The sequence below is a fragment of the Limulus polyphemus genome, unplaced genomic scaffold (genome assembly GCF_000517525.1).
Source record: "Limulus polyphemus unplaced genomic scaffold, Limulus_polyphemus-2.1.2 Scaffold1234, whole genome shotgun sequence".
Lineage (NCBI taxonomy): Eukaryota > Metazoa > Arthropoda > Merostomata > Xiphosura > Limulidae > Limulus > Limulus polyphemus.
The window spans coordinates 240,115-256,282 of record NW_013666844.1 but is presented as its reverse complement, the minus strand read 5'-3'; the positions used below and the strand labels follow the sequence as shown (position 1 = coordinate 256,282).

General features: G+C 30.8%; 1 protein-coding gene across 1 annotated transcript in view; it reads right to left on the bottom strand.

Moving 5' to 3' along the window:
• LOC106462735 (RNA binding protein fox-1 homolog 3-like) overlaps window positions 1-16,168 on the bottom strand; it is a 173,427-nt gene that overhangs the window by 10,228 nt on the left and 147,031 nt on the right. The window contains exons 3-6 of the mRNA XM_022390062.1: window positions 13,471-13,638; window positions 12,880-12,933; window positions 2,993-3,105; window positions 1,858-1,871 (exon numbers count right to left, since the gene is read on the bottom strand). Of these exons, the coding sequence (XP_022245770.1) occupies window positions 1,858-1,871; window positions 2,993-3,105; window positions 12,880-12,933; window positions 13,471-13,638 (349 nt within the window). The remainder of the gene's footprint in view (window positions 1-1,857; window positions 1,872-2,992; window positions 3,106-12,879; window positions 12,934-13,470; window positions 13,639-16,168) is intronic.

Here is a 16,168-nt window from a genome sequence, read left to right as displayed (position 1 = left end):
GTTTTATAACTCTATTTTGCCACTTAAGTAACTGTGGTATGTTCTTGTGGATGGATAGCTGACTTACACTAAGTTTTATAACTCTATTTTGCCACTTAAGTAACTGTGGTATGTTCTTGTGGATGGATAGCTGACTTACACTAAGTTTTGTAACTCTATTTTGCCACTCTAGTAACTGTGGTATGTTCTTGTGGATGGATAGCTGACTTACACTAAGTTTTGTAACTCTATTTTGGCACTCTAGTAACTGTGGTATGTTCTTGTGGATGGATAGCTGACTTACACTAAGTTTTGTAACTCTATTTTGCCACTGTAAAAAGTGTCTATTGCAGGAATTACATGATCGGTGGTGTATTTTTATTTTAGGCTATTAGTGTTTTCATGAATACCTGCAACATATTTGCACAAAAGTAATTTTCTAATACATTTACATTTCTCTAGTATAAAATCTCACTATATATTCTCCAGGATGAAATAAAATCTGAAAAATTTACTTGTATGGCATAAAAAATTCTTACTAAAAATGCTACTTTAATGCTACCTAATATTTGCCTTATATGATGAAGGAATGATCATCTTGAATTAAAAGGTTTCTTTAATTTTTTTAAGGTACTTGTATGGATTCTATGTGCTCTTTAATATGTGTTTTCAAATGAGTATTCATAAATTTTCTTTTTTGCAGAAAGACATTTTATATTATATACTAGAAAAGGACGATTTCTAAATTTCAATATTCAACTGTTTGACATTCATGTCAGCACCAATGTTTTTTTCCTTACACAGTTTTAAAATGCAACACAGTTGATTATTTAAAGATGAAAGTGGTCAGAATGAAAATTTCCTGAAAGCAGCCAAGGCTGGCAGGGCCCAGGGGTTGCAGTCCCTGGAAGCTTCAGAGGTTTTACCACTCAAAATTGCAATACCTGACGCATCTGACATGTGCTACTCAAATTTTAATGGAACTGACCCTCTAATTTCGAAAAAGGTGACCTCATATAATTCCAAAAGTTTTACAATTTATAAGTAATATTTTAGGTAAAGGTGCCTATTGAGATTAATTTACTTTCAAAAATGTGTAAAATTAAAATTTTACTGTTATTTATCAATTTCCAACACTTACAAAAATTAATGCTACTTGTGGCACAGTAACAAAACAGAAGTCTGAAGACAGCATTGCATTCTTTATGTTCCCAATTTATTAGACAAAATACAAAATTTCACCAGGTGTCATTGTTTTGTGTTCAATCACCATTTGTGTAACAATTAAAACCTTTGGGGTTAATGCTTCAAATTTCTTTCCACGAAGTTATGACATTGGCCAATATCACACAATTTATGACTCGAATCAGCTTGACCACAAATCAATACATAGCACAATTACTGATTTGCGGAATGTAAGTGACTTATTTTTGGAAGTTGTTATTGGTGCAATATCAGAATCTACCCATATATTTACTAATCTACAAACAAGCACGCTTTTATGTGAAAGATGGGGTCTTGGTTTTTTTAAAAACACTAACACGGTTAATAATAATCAAAGATTTATGGATGTAAATGATAAAATTACTTTGAAATATTTTGTATTTTTTTATAATTAATCCATATTTTGTTAATTAAATTTTATCATATAATTGTACTACTAAATTTCAAAACTTTTGATCTGTTTTAAAATACATTTCGTTAAATTTGTTTGAATCCTTACTGAATTTGTATTCCGTGTTTATTATGAAGTGAAATGTCCCTTAAATCTCTCTATCATTCAAAGAGAAAACATTAATATTATTTGTTTATGATATGCCATTTAAAAAATAATTAGTAAATAACATGTGACGAATGTGGTAATAAACATAAGCTTACATGGTTCATAAAGTCTAAAGAATACATATCAATCCTATTTTTTGAGAAATCAAATGATCACTGTCAATACTTCATGAACATTTCCCTAATTCTAATGCTACAGCCTCACAAACAGAAACTAGTTAATAATTATTTTGAGTTTAGAATGCTTTCTAAATTTCAAAACATTTCTTTGACAGCTTTAACTTATACTCTCAGAAGTTTTTCGCTAAATATATAAATTGATTAAAATCTATAAGCATAACAAGCAGGTGTTTTTTGTGTGCATTGACTTTTATTAGAATTGCAAAGCTATGGTAAAGGAAGAACTGTCTCTGTCTCTATCTTACCTGCCCCTACACTTCCTGAATAACAATTGTAAAGGTTTGTGTCACGCTATCCTTGATAAAAGATAAAAGAACACAACTTGAGAGATTTTTTTTTAAAGTGAGGCTGGTAGCTAAGATAAAAAACAAAAAGGGAAATACATACATACCATACTTACTACTCTTAAATCTACTTTAATAGCAGCATCAGCACAAGAAATGTCTATCCAGTAAGTAAATAAAGGCACACGTAGAAACAAACGTGCTTAATGGTTTCAAGCAGTGCGAATAAAAAGTAAGAGAAATGTGGCAGAAAAAACATCTGGCACCTCCATCTACGTAAGTTAATAAACCACACTCTCCAACTATAAATGAAACAACTAGCCACAAAATTGTGTTCCAATTATGTACAAGTACATTAATGTAATAAGCCAACACCCATACAACTGGATTAATTCATTACAAAACTGAGAAGAAAAATAAAACCTGATGCAAAATGAAACAAAAACGGAGTAAATAATATAATTAATGACACTATAATCAGCTACATTAATTAATAGTCTTAATTTTCCTGGTGTGCTAAACAGGAAATACTGTATCTACAAAAATTACAGACACAAATCCACAATAATCTAATATTTACTATTTCAAAGCCATGATTCAATCACAGTGATTCATTCAATTCAAAGTGAAAACATATTCACACATTATCTACATACATGAATATGTGTTTGTGATCATACAAGTCTAAGATGACTAATTTCAGGATGGACATTTCTTTGCTGACTGACTTTACCTAAGCCTAACATTAGGACAGTGAGTGCTATCACAAAGGTAAAAGGTCATGCACCTCTATTTTGCGTCCCTCAACCACGGTGCCGTTCAATTGCTCTCGTGCGCGATCAGCATCCGCGCTACTTGCGAATGTTACAAAACCGAATCCCTGCATGCATAAGACAAACAAGAAAAAAAAGACATGCATTAATTAATATCCGTGCACTTGAACACAACTTGCCCTGTAAAGACAAAGAACATAGACATTAAAACTTTTCAATAAAATCATAGCCACATATTAAATTCAGATAAAAGCTGCCCTTTCAGGCATGCACCATTATTTATTGAAAGGTTACAATTACAGCTGCTTTAAATCCAAATATTATAATAACTGATAAAGAGGGAAAGTAAGAAAAGAGGGATTTTCAGAAATAGAAAGAAGAGGGTTTAAGATTCAGTGATAAATCTGTTTTTACAACATAAATGTTAAATTTTGTTATTACAAAGTCCCCATACTACCATCATCCAAAGTATTTTATTCATATTAAGTCTTAAACAAATAGTTACTGAGACAAATAGTTATAATTAATCAGAATCAGCCCATTCATTAAGAACAAATTTAATATGAATTCCAAGTTAGCAGATATTCCTTTTGTCATACTATTGAAAAATTCAGATTTATTCACAAAGGAAAAGAAAACATTCAGTGAATAGAATTTCTAAAATCTTCACAGTATTATTTTACAATCAATGATTTGGAAAATATAATCATAATCAGTGAATAGAATTTCTAAAATCTTCACAGTATTATTTTACAATAAATAAAAAAGTTAGTGCAAAAGCCTAATTTCTAGATAAATAAATTTAAACACTTCAGAAGAGGGATGATTTGGAAAATATAATCATCTATCTTTTCAGTTTTTCATCACCTTAGGATCTGAAAATTTTATAAACATTGATACATTTGAATATAAATTGTTTATTATAAATTACTATATTTTATCCAAGAATGTTGAACTTTAAAAAAAAAGATCAAATGTAAAAACTTACACATCAAATTTGAAGTCAAAACAAAATATTAAACAGGTTTGTTTATAAATTATGAAAGACATTTGTACATGTTCCTAATAACAGTTGGCCAAATTACGTAATAAACTAAGTTGCTTTTTTCATTGTACTAATTTCATAATATGGGCTGAAGAAGTTGATGTCTAGATAAACTAAATTATAAATCTATTTATCTTACATGTACGTAAGCATTGTAACTTCTCATTTGACTTGGTGATTTTATGCTTCATTTTAGTTACATGCTTTTTTTCATGCTTTTTTTTGCAAAAGAAAACCGAGGAAACATGAAAGGAAAGGGTTAGGAAAAGTTGGAGAAAATGGGATGAGTTGGAACTAGATTAACATCTCAGAGAAATAACAGTTAATAATACCATTTGCCCAGAAAGCAAACTATATTTTTGAAAAAGAAAACATAATAATATAAGGCATTGAACAAAATAGACATCATACATGGTGAGATACTGAAAATGTTCACAGAAAAACTGCTGTTCAAGCAATTCAATTTATTAAGTTATATAAAATTTATATTCTTTAGAAAATGAATTGGACTTTTTGGATAAAATGACATATTTTAGTTTAACAAATAGACAATTTGATTTATAAAAAAATCTAACATCTACACATTTTTGTAGGCTTTTAAACCTTCAGATCTCGCCTGTACTTTCAAAAATGACAGATATATCTCACATTCTTGTAGGTTTCAATTAATAATCATACTGGAAAGCAAAAACTACTTGCAGAGTTTGATATTGTTTTAACTAATGCTTCAACTGATATGGCACTTTTTTAAACTATTTTTTACTCTGTAGATATTAAATATATGACATTAATTTACATGAATTAATATAATAAAATAGATTTAATAAGATAGAATAATGCTGTTTTTAATTTTAAGTATTTTTACTAAAGTGGTAGTCTTAAAGTTTCAGACTACCATTCTTTTCTAGATTAAATCAGCTTTATAGCTACTATTAGACCAACCAAATAAAAAGTTGGTAGGGTATGATAAAAAGTAAATGATCCAAGGCTAGTACTTTGAAATGCAGAGTATATTGTCATCATTTTTTAGCATTCTACCAGAATTATTTTCATGATGTCCTAATAATTATCACCATACCTCATAAAATTTCTGGCCTATTTATAAAAGATGAATAATAACATGGTTTGGATTAGTTTTCAGCCAAAGAGACATAAATGTTATTGGATGCTGTCACTGTCTGATGGGTGAATTGGAATGTTCGGCCAGACACTGGCAGTGTCCGCTTGAGTTTAAGGAGTTAATAGAACAACATTTCAGTAAAATGAAATTCAACTTGTTAAATATGAGAGCTCTGGTGATTACTGAAAATTCATACTATTTTGTTAAATAAGCTGACTATGTAAATAGATTTAAATTATTTTGAATAGCAGTTCTACAAAAGAAAAGATTTTGGAAAATGTTTTTGTTGGTCAATAAGCATCCAAAGACTGTTGATACTTAACTTAAGGTTCTATTCAGAGTTCCATGGTTTTTTACTTTTTATACACAGATTTCTATAATTCTTTATTAATTTGTTTATGGTTCTTCCACTTAACCCAGAGTCTCTAAGCAATTCCTCCTCTGTTATGCCTAATTTTTAAGGTTTTAGTAGTCACTGTATATCTATTTCAATCATTAATTTACATGTAAATCCCACAATATCCTTCAGTGTATAGATCACCACAATAAAATAACAATGTACAGCATGTACTGGTAGGAAAATGTTTTAGGTGGTTCTTCCATTCCAGTTAATAGATTTCTAAAATGTTAGTTATTATAGAAGTAAGGTTGGATCTCTAGGTGATTCGGTAACATGGGGTATGAAAGTCGTCCTTGTGCACAGGTGTCATTAGGTTTTGTTTTTTACTCACTCTGGTCAAGTAAATTATTCTTGTGAAAAGACTTTTTTTTAAGGTCTTGGGGTAGTTTTCTTTTATTAAACTGTATGATGGCTCCAACACAGACATCTACCGGCTCCTCTCTTCAATCTTTAACTGTGACAATATTGTTACGACAGCGGAAGTCATGTGATGCTAGTAACACGTCATGAGATTATAGAAGGATCATGTTTGTTCGTGGCAACTCTAGTCTTTTCTACGCGCCCTCTATTTTTGTGTGTATATATATATATAAGCCGGTAAATGAAGTGACAGCATAAGGATAATTGCAGACAGGCAGAGATAGAGACGAATATCGAGTCAAGCCATAAGTGTGTAAATCATTGTGAATTATAACGTGTGTTTAAATTAAAGTGACTGTAGAAATTAAGTGTATTGCAAAGCTGTATTGAGAAAGAGTAAACTAGTTTTATTTAAGAAAGGTCTTGTATCGCTGAAGTTCTTCAGAAAGAATTTTTACGGGTAATTAACAAACGACCAGAGATGTAACAATATGATTAATATTGGGGATATTTGTTTGCTTCAGAAGTACTGTAGTGGATACACTTGTTCATTTGTACATGAGGAATGCATAAATAGATAGAAAATTTACAAGTAAGAACTAATTTGTCATTGTTTCTATCATACTTGTGATAACATGATTAAAGAAGACAATTTTTGCCATAGCAGAGTATATACAGCTGCTACTGACAGCTCGACTGGAAGGATTTTAAAATGCTCGTTAAAGGGGAAAATGGAACAATGAAAAACAAATGAAGCATTGTACCAAAAATGACTGTCATTACAGGTTTACATATGAGTATTCTTCAGACTAAAAGCTGCAAGAATACTGAACCACTGTCACAGTTTTATTTCTATCAAGGCAATATGTTTAAATTCTTTATTAATTATCGGTCTCTGCACAGCAAGAAAATAATGCTTTAAAGCTTTTCTATTTGAACATCGTTAATATCTCTGCTAGTAGTAAGCAGAGACAGTATCAAACCAAAGAGTGAGATATATCTGCAATAGTGAACAAAATAAAAACACTTTTGTAAATGTGGAAAACAATAATCATTAACTGACTTTACAGAAAACCCAGATTATTCATTTCACTGGTGTTTTTAAAACTAGAGTATTTTAAAGAAATATTATACAAAAAAGTTTTCCATATGACAACTATTACACAGAATAACCATTACTGAAATCAAAAAACCAAAATACACAATGTACTGTACTTTCTAAAGTGGTATTTCATCATAAATGACTAAAAAATCAAAAATCAACGGCAGTCACATTAATTTCGTGAAGGATTTTGATTTTTAAAGAACTAAATAAATTATTCTGGCTGCTGCATGACGCACATTTGGTAACTAATTGTCTGTGTAGTTTTTATCTGATACAAACCTTCTAATTCACTTCTTAGATCACCCTTAGCTAAAGCATTTACAGCCTATAAAGCACCAACTGATAAACAATAGCTATAACGTTCTCTGGATGGTGATTCAACAAACTTATGGATATGATGACTCGGTTGAAAATATTATTACTCGTTAAAAAATAAACAACAGTAGACTGAAAACACTGTAAATTTATTCTGAAATGATAACAATGTCTTGGACCAAAGACCTTCATCAGTAGTGCCTGAAACTAACTGAGGAACCAAACTTATAGCATTGCTTAGGTGATGCTTCAATTAATTAATGAACACCTCTTAAAGTCTTTTCTGGATGATGTTTCAACTATCTGAAAGAGATGTTCATTAGTTAATTGAAGCATCACCTAAACAATGATATAAGTTTGGTTCCAAAGCCTTGTCTGGATGATGTTTCAACTAACTGAGGAACCAAACTTATAGCATTGTTTAGGTGATGCTTCAATTAACTAATGAACACCTCTTAAAGCCTTGTCTAGATGATGTTTCAAACAACTATTGAGCTACCATAGCATTATCTAGAAAATGATAATTGCAGTTAACTGATAAACACCATGATATACATTGCTTCGATGATGAGTGTTTAGAAAAAATGATGAACATTTTAAAAGGATTGTTTTAACGACGTTGTGTGCAGCCAGTCATTTGTAATAAAAACTTTTAATTCTTTACTTTAGTTTTAACATCTTATGATGTATTGTTATTTCATACAACTTTTGAAACAACATTTGAAATTATGATGTGCCAAGAGGTTACTGGCCAAAATTTACTAAAATGTTTATTCTGAGCTTAGAATTTTTAATACACATACAAGGAAATACCACATACGTACAGTACACTTACCTAATAGTGAAGAAAATATAAGGCAACAACACCATATAATCATGTAATAAACAAAGTGAATGAAGTTGAACAAAGCAAAAGTTTCAAAAACATTTTAGAAGACATATCTGTTCTCTAAAGCATTCAACTTCTAAGGACATGAATTAGTTTTTTTATCTAAGTTACACGATGCATATTCAAATATCTGAAATTATCATTATACTTAAACAAAATTTGATATTCAAACATGAAAGTACAAACATACAATTATTTCACATATGTTAAACACACTCTATGTCATTCATATATATATATATATACACATAAAGCTGTTTTACTAATTGATTGCTTTTAATAATATGCAAAAATAAAAGAAAAAATCTTTGGTCTTTCAAGTAGACAATATCAAATGTACATACAATACATCATAGTAAAAAAATATTTTTACAAATATTATTTTTTTTAACTTGTTGCTACAAATTTTTATGAATTTCAAGTAAATAAAACACATTTTTTCTGTCTATCCATCAGGTAAAAGAAATAATATTATACAATTAAAACATAATATTCATTCTAAGAAAAATACAAGCATTTAGTAAATTAATTTGTAAAAAACAAAGACCAAAATTTATTTTATTAGTTGAAATATGCAAATTTTTAAACACAAAAACATATTTTTACAAGAAAATAAAAATTTACATTAATGTACCAGTAACAGAATATCCTTTATTTAGCTGAAAACATTATAATTGGTAATATATTTAAAATATATTCAATAAATTCATATTGCTCATTATTGAATGTTAACACGCGTGTTTTTTTGTTAAAACATTATATTATGAACAGCCAGTTCATGAGAAAGGCACCCATGTTTTCTAACTTCGAAAGTTTAACTAATTGCCCTTTATGTATTTTTTTCCCAAACAAGAATAACAGTGAAAATCAGTCATGCTGTTGTCAAGTTAACCTTTCTTGTACAAGCACAAAAAAATAAAAAGTCTGCATTTTTAGAATTAAAATGAATTTCAAGCAGATGCTTATCTATGCCAACAACCATGTGACTTTTGGTTCTAGATGTCCTTGACATACGTGCACCACCTTACCCAACATTCTCCATTCTTCCACCTTCTTGATGGCTAAGTGCCAGGGAAACAACATAAACTTTATTTTCTCACAACAAACAAGATTTTTTATTTGCAGTTATGATGTTATAACATATTTCTCCTGGTTGTAGAGAAGTGGGTTGGAAGGTATTTCAGAAGTAAATACTGCTTGATATTCATTTTAGTTCTAAAAATGTGATATTCGAATCAGGAAGACTTACCTCTGAAATACTGTAAGCACCCACAACGAGATGGAGAAAGTAACCAAAGAGTTTCATAAAATACAACTGAAACACTGGTTGCTGAGCTCTGGGACAGGAAAGGTAACATAGTTAGATCACAACAACATTGAGTGGTGAGATCAAGCAGAGCTTGAGCATGATCCAGAACTGGAGAAACAGGCATTGTTATGGTATGGACAGGAAGAACTGAGTGGAAAGTACCACCTATAAAAAAGACTGGAGCAACAATGTGGACACCAGAAGGGAAGGTATTCTTTTCAACAGAATATTTATTTCCTCTTTAGTTAAAATATAAAGAGGGAGTGAGGGTGATCAAGTAGTATGGAGGTAGCTGGGTAGACATGTACATTCATAGATGTAGCCCTACGTGTTGACTCAATGGGTATCCAGGGTCAGAGAGCAAAGCATTTTCCTGTACCTGTTTGAGGAAAATCCCTAATGAAGAAGACTAGTAATTATGTAGACTGGATGTACCCCTAGGCTAAAATTCCTATCGTTTGAAACTGAAATGTTTCTAACATTATCATATTTTCTATTTTGAAATGGGAGGCTTTCCAAGTAATTCAGATGAAAAACATCTGTTACAGGTCTTCAATCTCTTGATTTCTTCATTACTACGAAAAAAAAAGATAGGAGAAAAACCTGGAGACATGTGGTGAACAATTTTACAGCTCCTTCTTTTGTAAGAGATCCAAAATTTATAGGCACTCTAGATCAAAAGGAAGCTGAAAAAATACCGGGTGAGAAGATAAACGTAAGGGTAAAAAAGTGGAATGAAGAATATGTTGAACCTAAGGATTCTAAATCCAAGTGTCCCACAAACTAAATAATTAAATCTAGATGAGCCCCTCCCCTCCTCAACAGGCCAGTTAAAGGGTATGTCTGGAACTGTAAAGAGTCATGTGGTAGCACCACCCCCTTGCTTCTACATGTGGCAACACTATTGTAGCAAAAAAAAGGAGTAAAGGCAGCAGAGTTGGAATCACAAATAGAAGGAAAAGCAGGGGGAAGACTACTACTACTTTATCAGGTGTCTCAGAAAGGGGAAAATGATTAGCAAAAAACATGAGAGGCTAGAACCCTAATCTGCTCCTCCTGGTGCATCTTTATGGAATGATAAATTAATTCAGGTAAAATTCCTTCAAAAACAGAATGATGCTAAAATGAAGCCATTTCAAGGTCTACTGAATGAAATACTGGGTGGGGGACGGGGGGGAGATGAGTACCATTGGGCTATGACATCGATGCAAGGTATAAGCCATTTGATAATAGCTACTAAATCACAGAGATTTTCAGACAGTGAGGACTGTAAAGAAGAAAAACTTATCCTGATTAAACGAACCTGGTGAACCAGCTGATAGCCAATAACTGTGTTAAAGTCTCAAAATGAAACAATTCTTAGAATGTAGAAAAGACAATTGATGAGAAGACATGATCAAGGGAGGAGTCCTAGAACTTCTACAGAAAGATCTGTTGTAGAAGGTGATCCTACGAATAATTGTGAGGAACATGAAAACATTACCTTTCTGCTGACCTCAGAATGCATCTGCAACTACCACAATATTAAGAGACAACAACAAGAATTTTAAAAGAATGTGAAAGATACAAATATTCAGGAACTGAATCATCAAACATAACACTGACACATAAGTATTATTCATGTTGACAAATGTACACTAAGGTAACAATGAGACTATGACAGGATCTTTTATTCTCAACGTTTCGACTACAAGTATCCATAACACTGACACCTTCAGGTATAAAATAAATTGTATAAAGATTTAGATTACCAAATACCTGAGAAAAAAGTGAAATAAGACAAGAAGAGCTTTTTTGAGATTAGAACTAGCTGAAAACTTCTGCTCTGACAAAAGATCAAGCTTGTTAACCAAGAAGAGAAAAAATGAGGATGTCTCATAAATTGAACATTCACACAATTAGGAAATGTGACTAGAACAACAAAAGAAGATTTGGCATCAACAGACACAATACACACTGATCAACGAGAGCTGACGAATGATCAGGGGAGGAGTCCTAGAATTTCTAAAGAAAGATCTGTTGTAGAAGGTGATCCTACGATTAATTGTGAGGAACATGAAAAGGAGCTAATGGAGATCTTGCTGTACATTAGAAGACTGGGTAAACAAGGTCTCCAAACAATTTGACAGATTGTAGAATTTTCTGTATTATATGAAGTGTTAACATCAGGGTTAACACTGATTTTGTAATTCATGAGCAGATCAAATGAAAGGCATAAAGTTTACAGCGTGACAGTCAAGAAACATCTGACTTGTGGTGGGAAGGCAGAGCTTATGTTGTTTCCTTGACACTTGTCAATTAGTCACATGAAAGAGGGGAGAGTGGAGAACTTTGGGTGAGGTGATACATGTAATGAATCCATTGTGTCAAGGACATTCAGAACTAAAATTCACCTGGTTGTGAACAGATAAATAATAATTTTTAGTCATCAGTCTCTTTTGTCCACATATACACATATTTTGGTTAAAAGTGTATTATGAGTTTAAGAAATGGTTGCAAGAAATGTAATATGGAAACCCCAGAGTCATAAACACGAAATCACGCTACCAGCTCCCTACATGCAACATCAAGTAAGGTGACTGATTTGGCTAGCATAACTGACATTTCAGGTTTTGAAAATACAGGTAAATTTACCCTTGGATGGGTTAGGCATCCAAAACATGAAGCTCAGTATGATGCAAAATATAATGGTTCCTATAAGGTAGAAATCAAAGTGTTTTTTGATCAGGGTGTGGCTATCAACAGAGTTAAACCACCCACATGGGAACAAATATCCTTCATTTTCTGATATAAAGAGCTATGTGATCCAAATGTTTGCTAAGTAGGAGAATCAGAGGCAGAACAGAGAAGGTTTTGTCCCCGATATATCTCCATGAGCAAAGGGCACATAAAAAATTTTCTTAACTCATTCTTCATATATTGTTCCAATGTCCAATCAATATAAATGTTTTAAGTTCAAATGAAATAGACAAATAAATTTTCAAAGACTGGTCAAAACAGGTAGAAAAAAGGTTTTTTTTTCTCAAAAATTGGCTGTTAAGTAATATTTGTAATGATATAGAACATTTCTGTCACAATAAAAATATCCAAGAGGTAGAACAAGAAAACAATAAATATGTTTATAAATACGTTAAAGCACAAAAGAATAAATATTTTAATCTATAATTCAATTTCATCACAATTTTATCTTAGATGTAATTTCTTTCAAAGAAAGAATAAAAATATAAACTTTTCTTTTTTAATTTATTATCAAGTTTCTTAATTGATGTTTAAAAATTATTTTTCTGTATATTAGTTTATGAAAATTTTAACTTTAAAATGCTTACAACATGACTTACCTTTGAACCTCTCTCATTAAAAATGATTTCAACATCTAAAATTGGGCCAAATTGCTGAAAAAGATATAAAGTATGTTTACCTTTATACATTTCTAACAATTAATCAATCATTTAGGAAACAGTTATTTCAACATTGTCAGATGATTGATGCAAAGTTTCAATGGAAGGTGTACAGGATGTCAGAACTGTATTTTATTAATATATTTCTTCTACAATTTTTCAACTATAAATAAGCATACATGAATTAAAACAATGAAATTACACGTAAAAGCAGTAAAAGCTAAATACAACTGTTTTTCTATGTCTAATGAGCTATCCAGATTCTTTGAAAGACTAAAATTTTTTAAAGTAATGTGTAAAACTTAAAACTTTCAGAGACTAATACAAATGGTGATTGCACAGCAAATTCTTTAAAATTATAAAAAACATGTAAAATAATGTAATTAGTGGCCTTTAGTTTATATGTACGTGTGTGTGTGTGTGTGTGCAAGAATATCAATCAATTTTTACATTTCTTTAAGTTCTCCAGCTTAAGCTGTCAACATAAATTGAATTAATGTAAAATCAATTAATATCAGTATATGCACATACCCCAAACAGCTGTCTGAGATCTGGATCTCTGAATCGGAAAGGGATGTTACTGACATGAAGACGTTTTGGCTGGCTAGATTTTGATGTATCAGTGCTAACAATTGATGTCAGCGTATTACCAAGTTGACCAGGAATCAGCAATGGTATAGCAGGTTCTAAATCTGTTTGCTATAAAGACAAAACAGTTAACAGCTTTGAATCAATGATTATATTTATAGTAGCAGTTTTCTGTAAATATTTTTAACCGACACCTTAAGTACAAAACAAATCTAAAACCAGTTTGGATGATACAAAAAATAACCATCTTATAACAAAATAGCATTAATTATTATTTTTGCAAATTACCTTTACGATATTGAGCCTTAAATGCTTTGATTTATTGATCTTTTGCTTTGACAAAGTTATCCATGTTCTTCAAGTTCTGACAAATGTTTGTCAGTAATGTTATGTTGAATGACAGCAAATAATATTCAGCGAGCTCTTATTATAGGAATGGATTACAAATGATGTTTTGCCTTAGAACTAGGGGCTTCAGACAAGATGAAGCACAACTACTTGTGAATAACATAAATAAACAGAAATAAAAAATATATTCAGTAAGCCCTCACTAAGGTGATAGCTTATAAATGGAGTTTCTCTATAAACATAATTATTCCCAAACTTGATAGTTGATTGGTGTCAACTTTTGTTTCTTTTGCTAAATGGATATTTGAAAAAGTTGTGGGTGATTGGAGACTTTTTTTCTGCAAAATGAATAAACGAAAAAAATTAGTTAGTGGTCTACTACATATCAAGGCTTCAGATAATTACTTACAATACTACTAATTAATAAAAAGATAAACTGTAAATATCTCGAAGTTAGTGAAATTTCACAAAGATAAAAGTAAGTTACAGGTACATAACAAGAAGAATACCAATTTATCTTGAAAGTCTGACTGAACTATTTTGTATGTCAGTATTTTATTTATTTCATGAGAGTATAATAGAGGTAGTGGAATTTAAAGAAACTACCTAAGAGTGGAAAATAGCACAAATATTCAGTGAACATCAAAAACAGTAGTAATAAATACTTAGGAAGTGTCTCTTAACTTATCTACAATGTATGGTAGATAAATTATTAATGTAAAAATAGTGTATATCAGTGCATAAACAGTGGGCCTTACCTACCATTAAAGTTAAAACAGCTACTATGTATATACTAATTAGAGATCGTACAATAAATTCTGAACTACACACCTCAAGTTTATCTCACAATTCATAACAGCAGCTTAATACAAACTTGATTATTTCTTGTTTTAATAAACTGTACTAAGCTCACAAATATGCATAATTATTCACAAATAATTATTACACAATAATTCCTGATAGATAATTTAGTAGATTATAAAACTATATACATACATCTAAGTTTCATTAACCCCCTATATACCTTTAGAAACACTGACTGGAAAATGAGAAAATTTATTTTTGTTGGACATAACATGATGGTTTCAGTGATCTGTTTCTTCATACACTAGTCTTCTATAATAGTTTGTAGGATTTTTATAGTTTCTAAAATCCAGTACACAAAAATATCAATATTGTAAGTAGTATGCTGTACACAACTTATTGTTAACTAAGGCTATAAGATTTTTTGTTTGTTTTTGAAACACAAGTTTTTATAATAGTTGTGAATATAAGAAATGAAATATAACAAATGAAACATTTTTAATATTTGAATATTTACTATTCTTGCTAAAACACAACCATATGCACTATAAATACTGTTACGTCTGCATTCGTTTGTTAATTTTTTGTAGAAATTGTTTCCGAGAACCTTAGCGATACAAGTCTTTTCTTAAAAAAAAACTAGTTTATTCTTTCTCAATTCAACTTTGCAATACACTTAATTTCCACAGTCACTTTAACTTAAACACACGCTATAATTCACAACGAATGATTCACACACTTTACTTACTACCACGCTTGACTCAATTGTCTGTCTCTATCTCTGCCTGTCTGCAATTCAGTTATCGCCATCACTTTATTTGCTGGCTTTTATACTAACATAGAGGGTGCCTAGCAAATACTGGATTATTCATGATGTTCCTGATCCTTCTAGAAACTCATCACGTGTTACCAGCGTCACGTGACTTCTGCTGTCGTAACAATACTTACAACATATTTATGAAACAGATATAGACTTTTATATAAGATTATTTGAGGTAATCATTAGTAATAAAAACTTTAAATTATCTGGTGCTCTAACAATTCAATCATAATTCAACACTAAATTATTTATAAGCCATAATAAAACTCTAATCTATACTACACTTACAGTTGCTCTAGCATCACAAGACTCGAGCTAAGCTGACAAATTCTTGCTTGTCAAAGATCTGAATATTGTTACTGGTAACAGCAAGAGTACTTAACTGGTAAATCATTAAAGTGTCTTATAACTTTAAACTTATATCTTCAGGCTGTCTTGCATTTGGTATCTCGACTTAAATATATTTCATTTGCAATTATTTTCTATCTACAGTTGGACAGCTTATAACATAACATAATGGTTTGGGACGACAAGGGACCTATTGGTTCATTTCAGCTGTTTCATCCTCTAAACTAATTCAAAATAATTTAAAAAATCTTAAATCCAGCCCTTATCATTCATAATTATTAAGACCTTTTATTAAACTCACTTAAACTTACTGCCTCTACA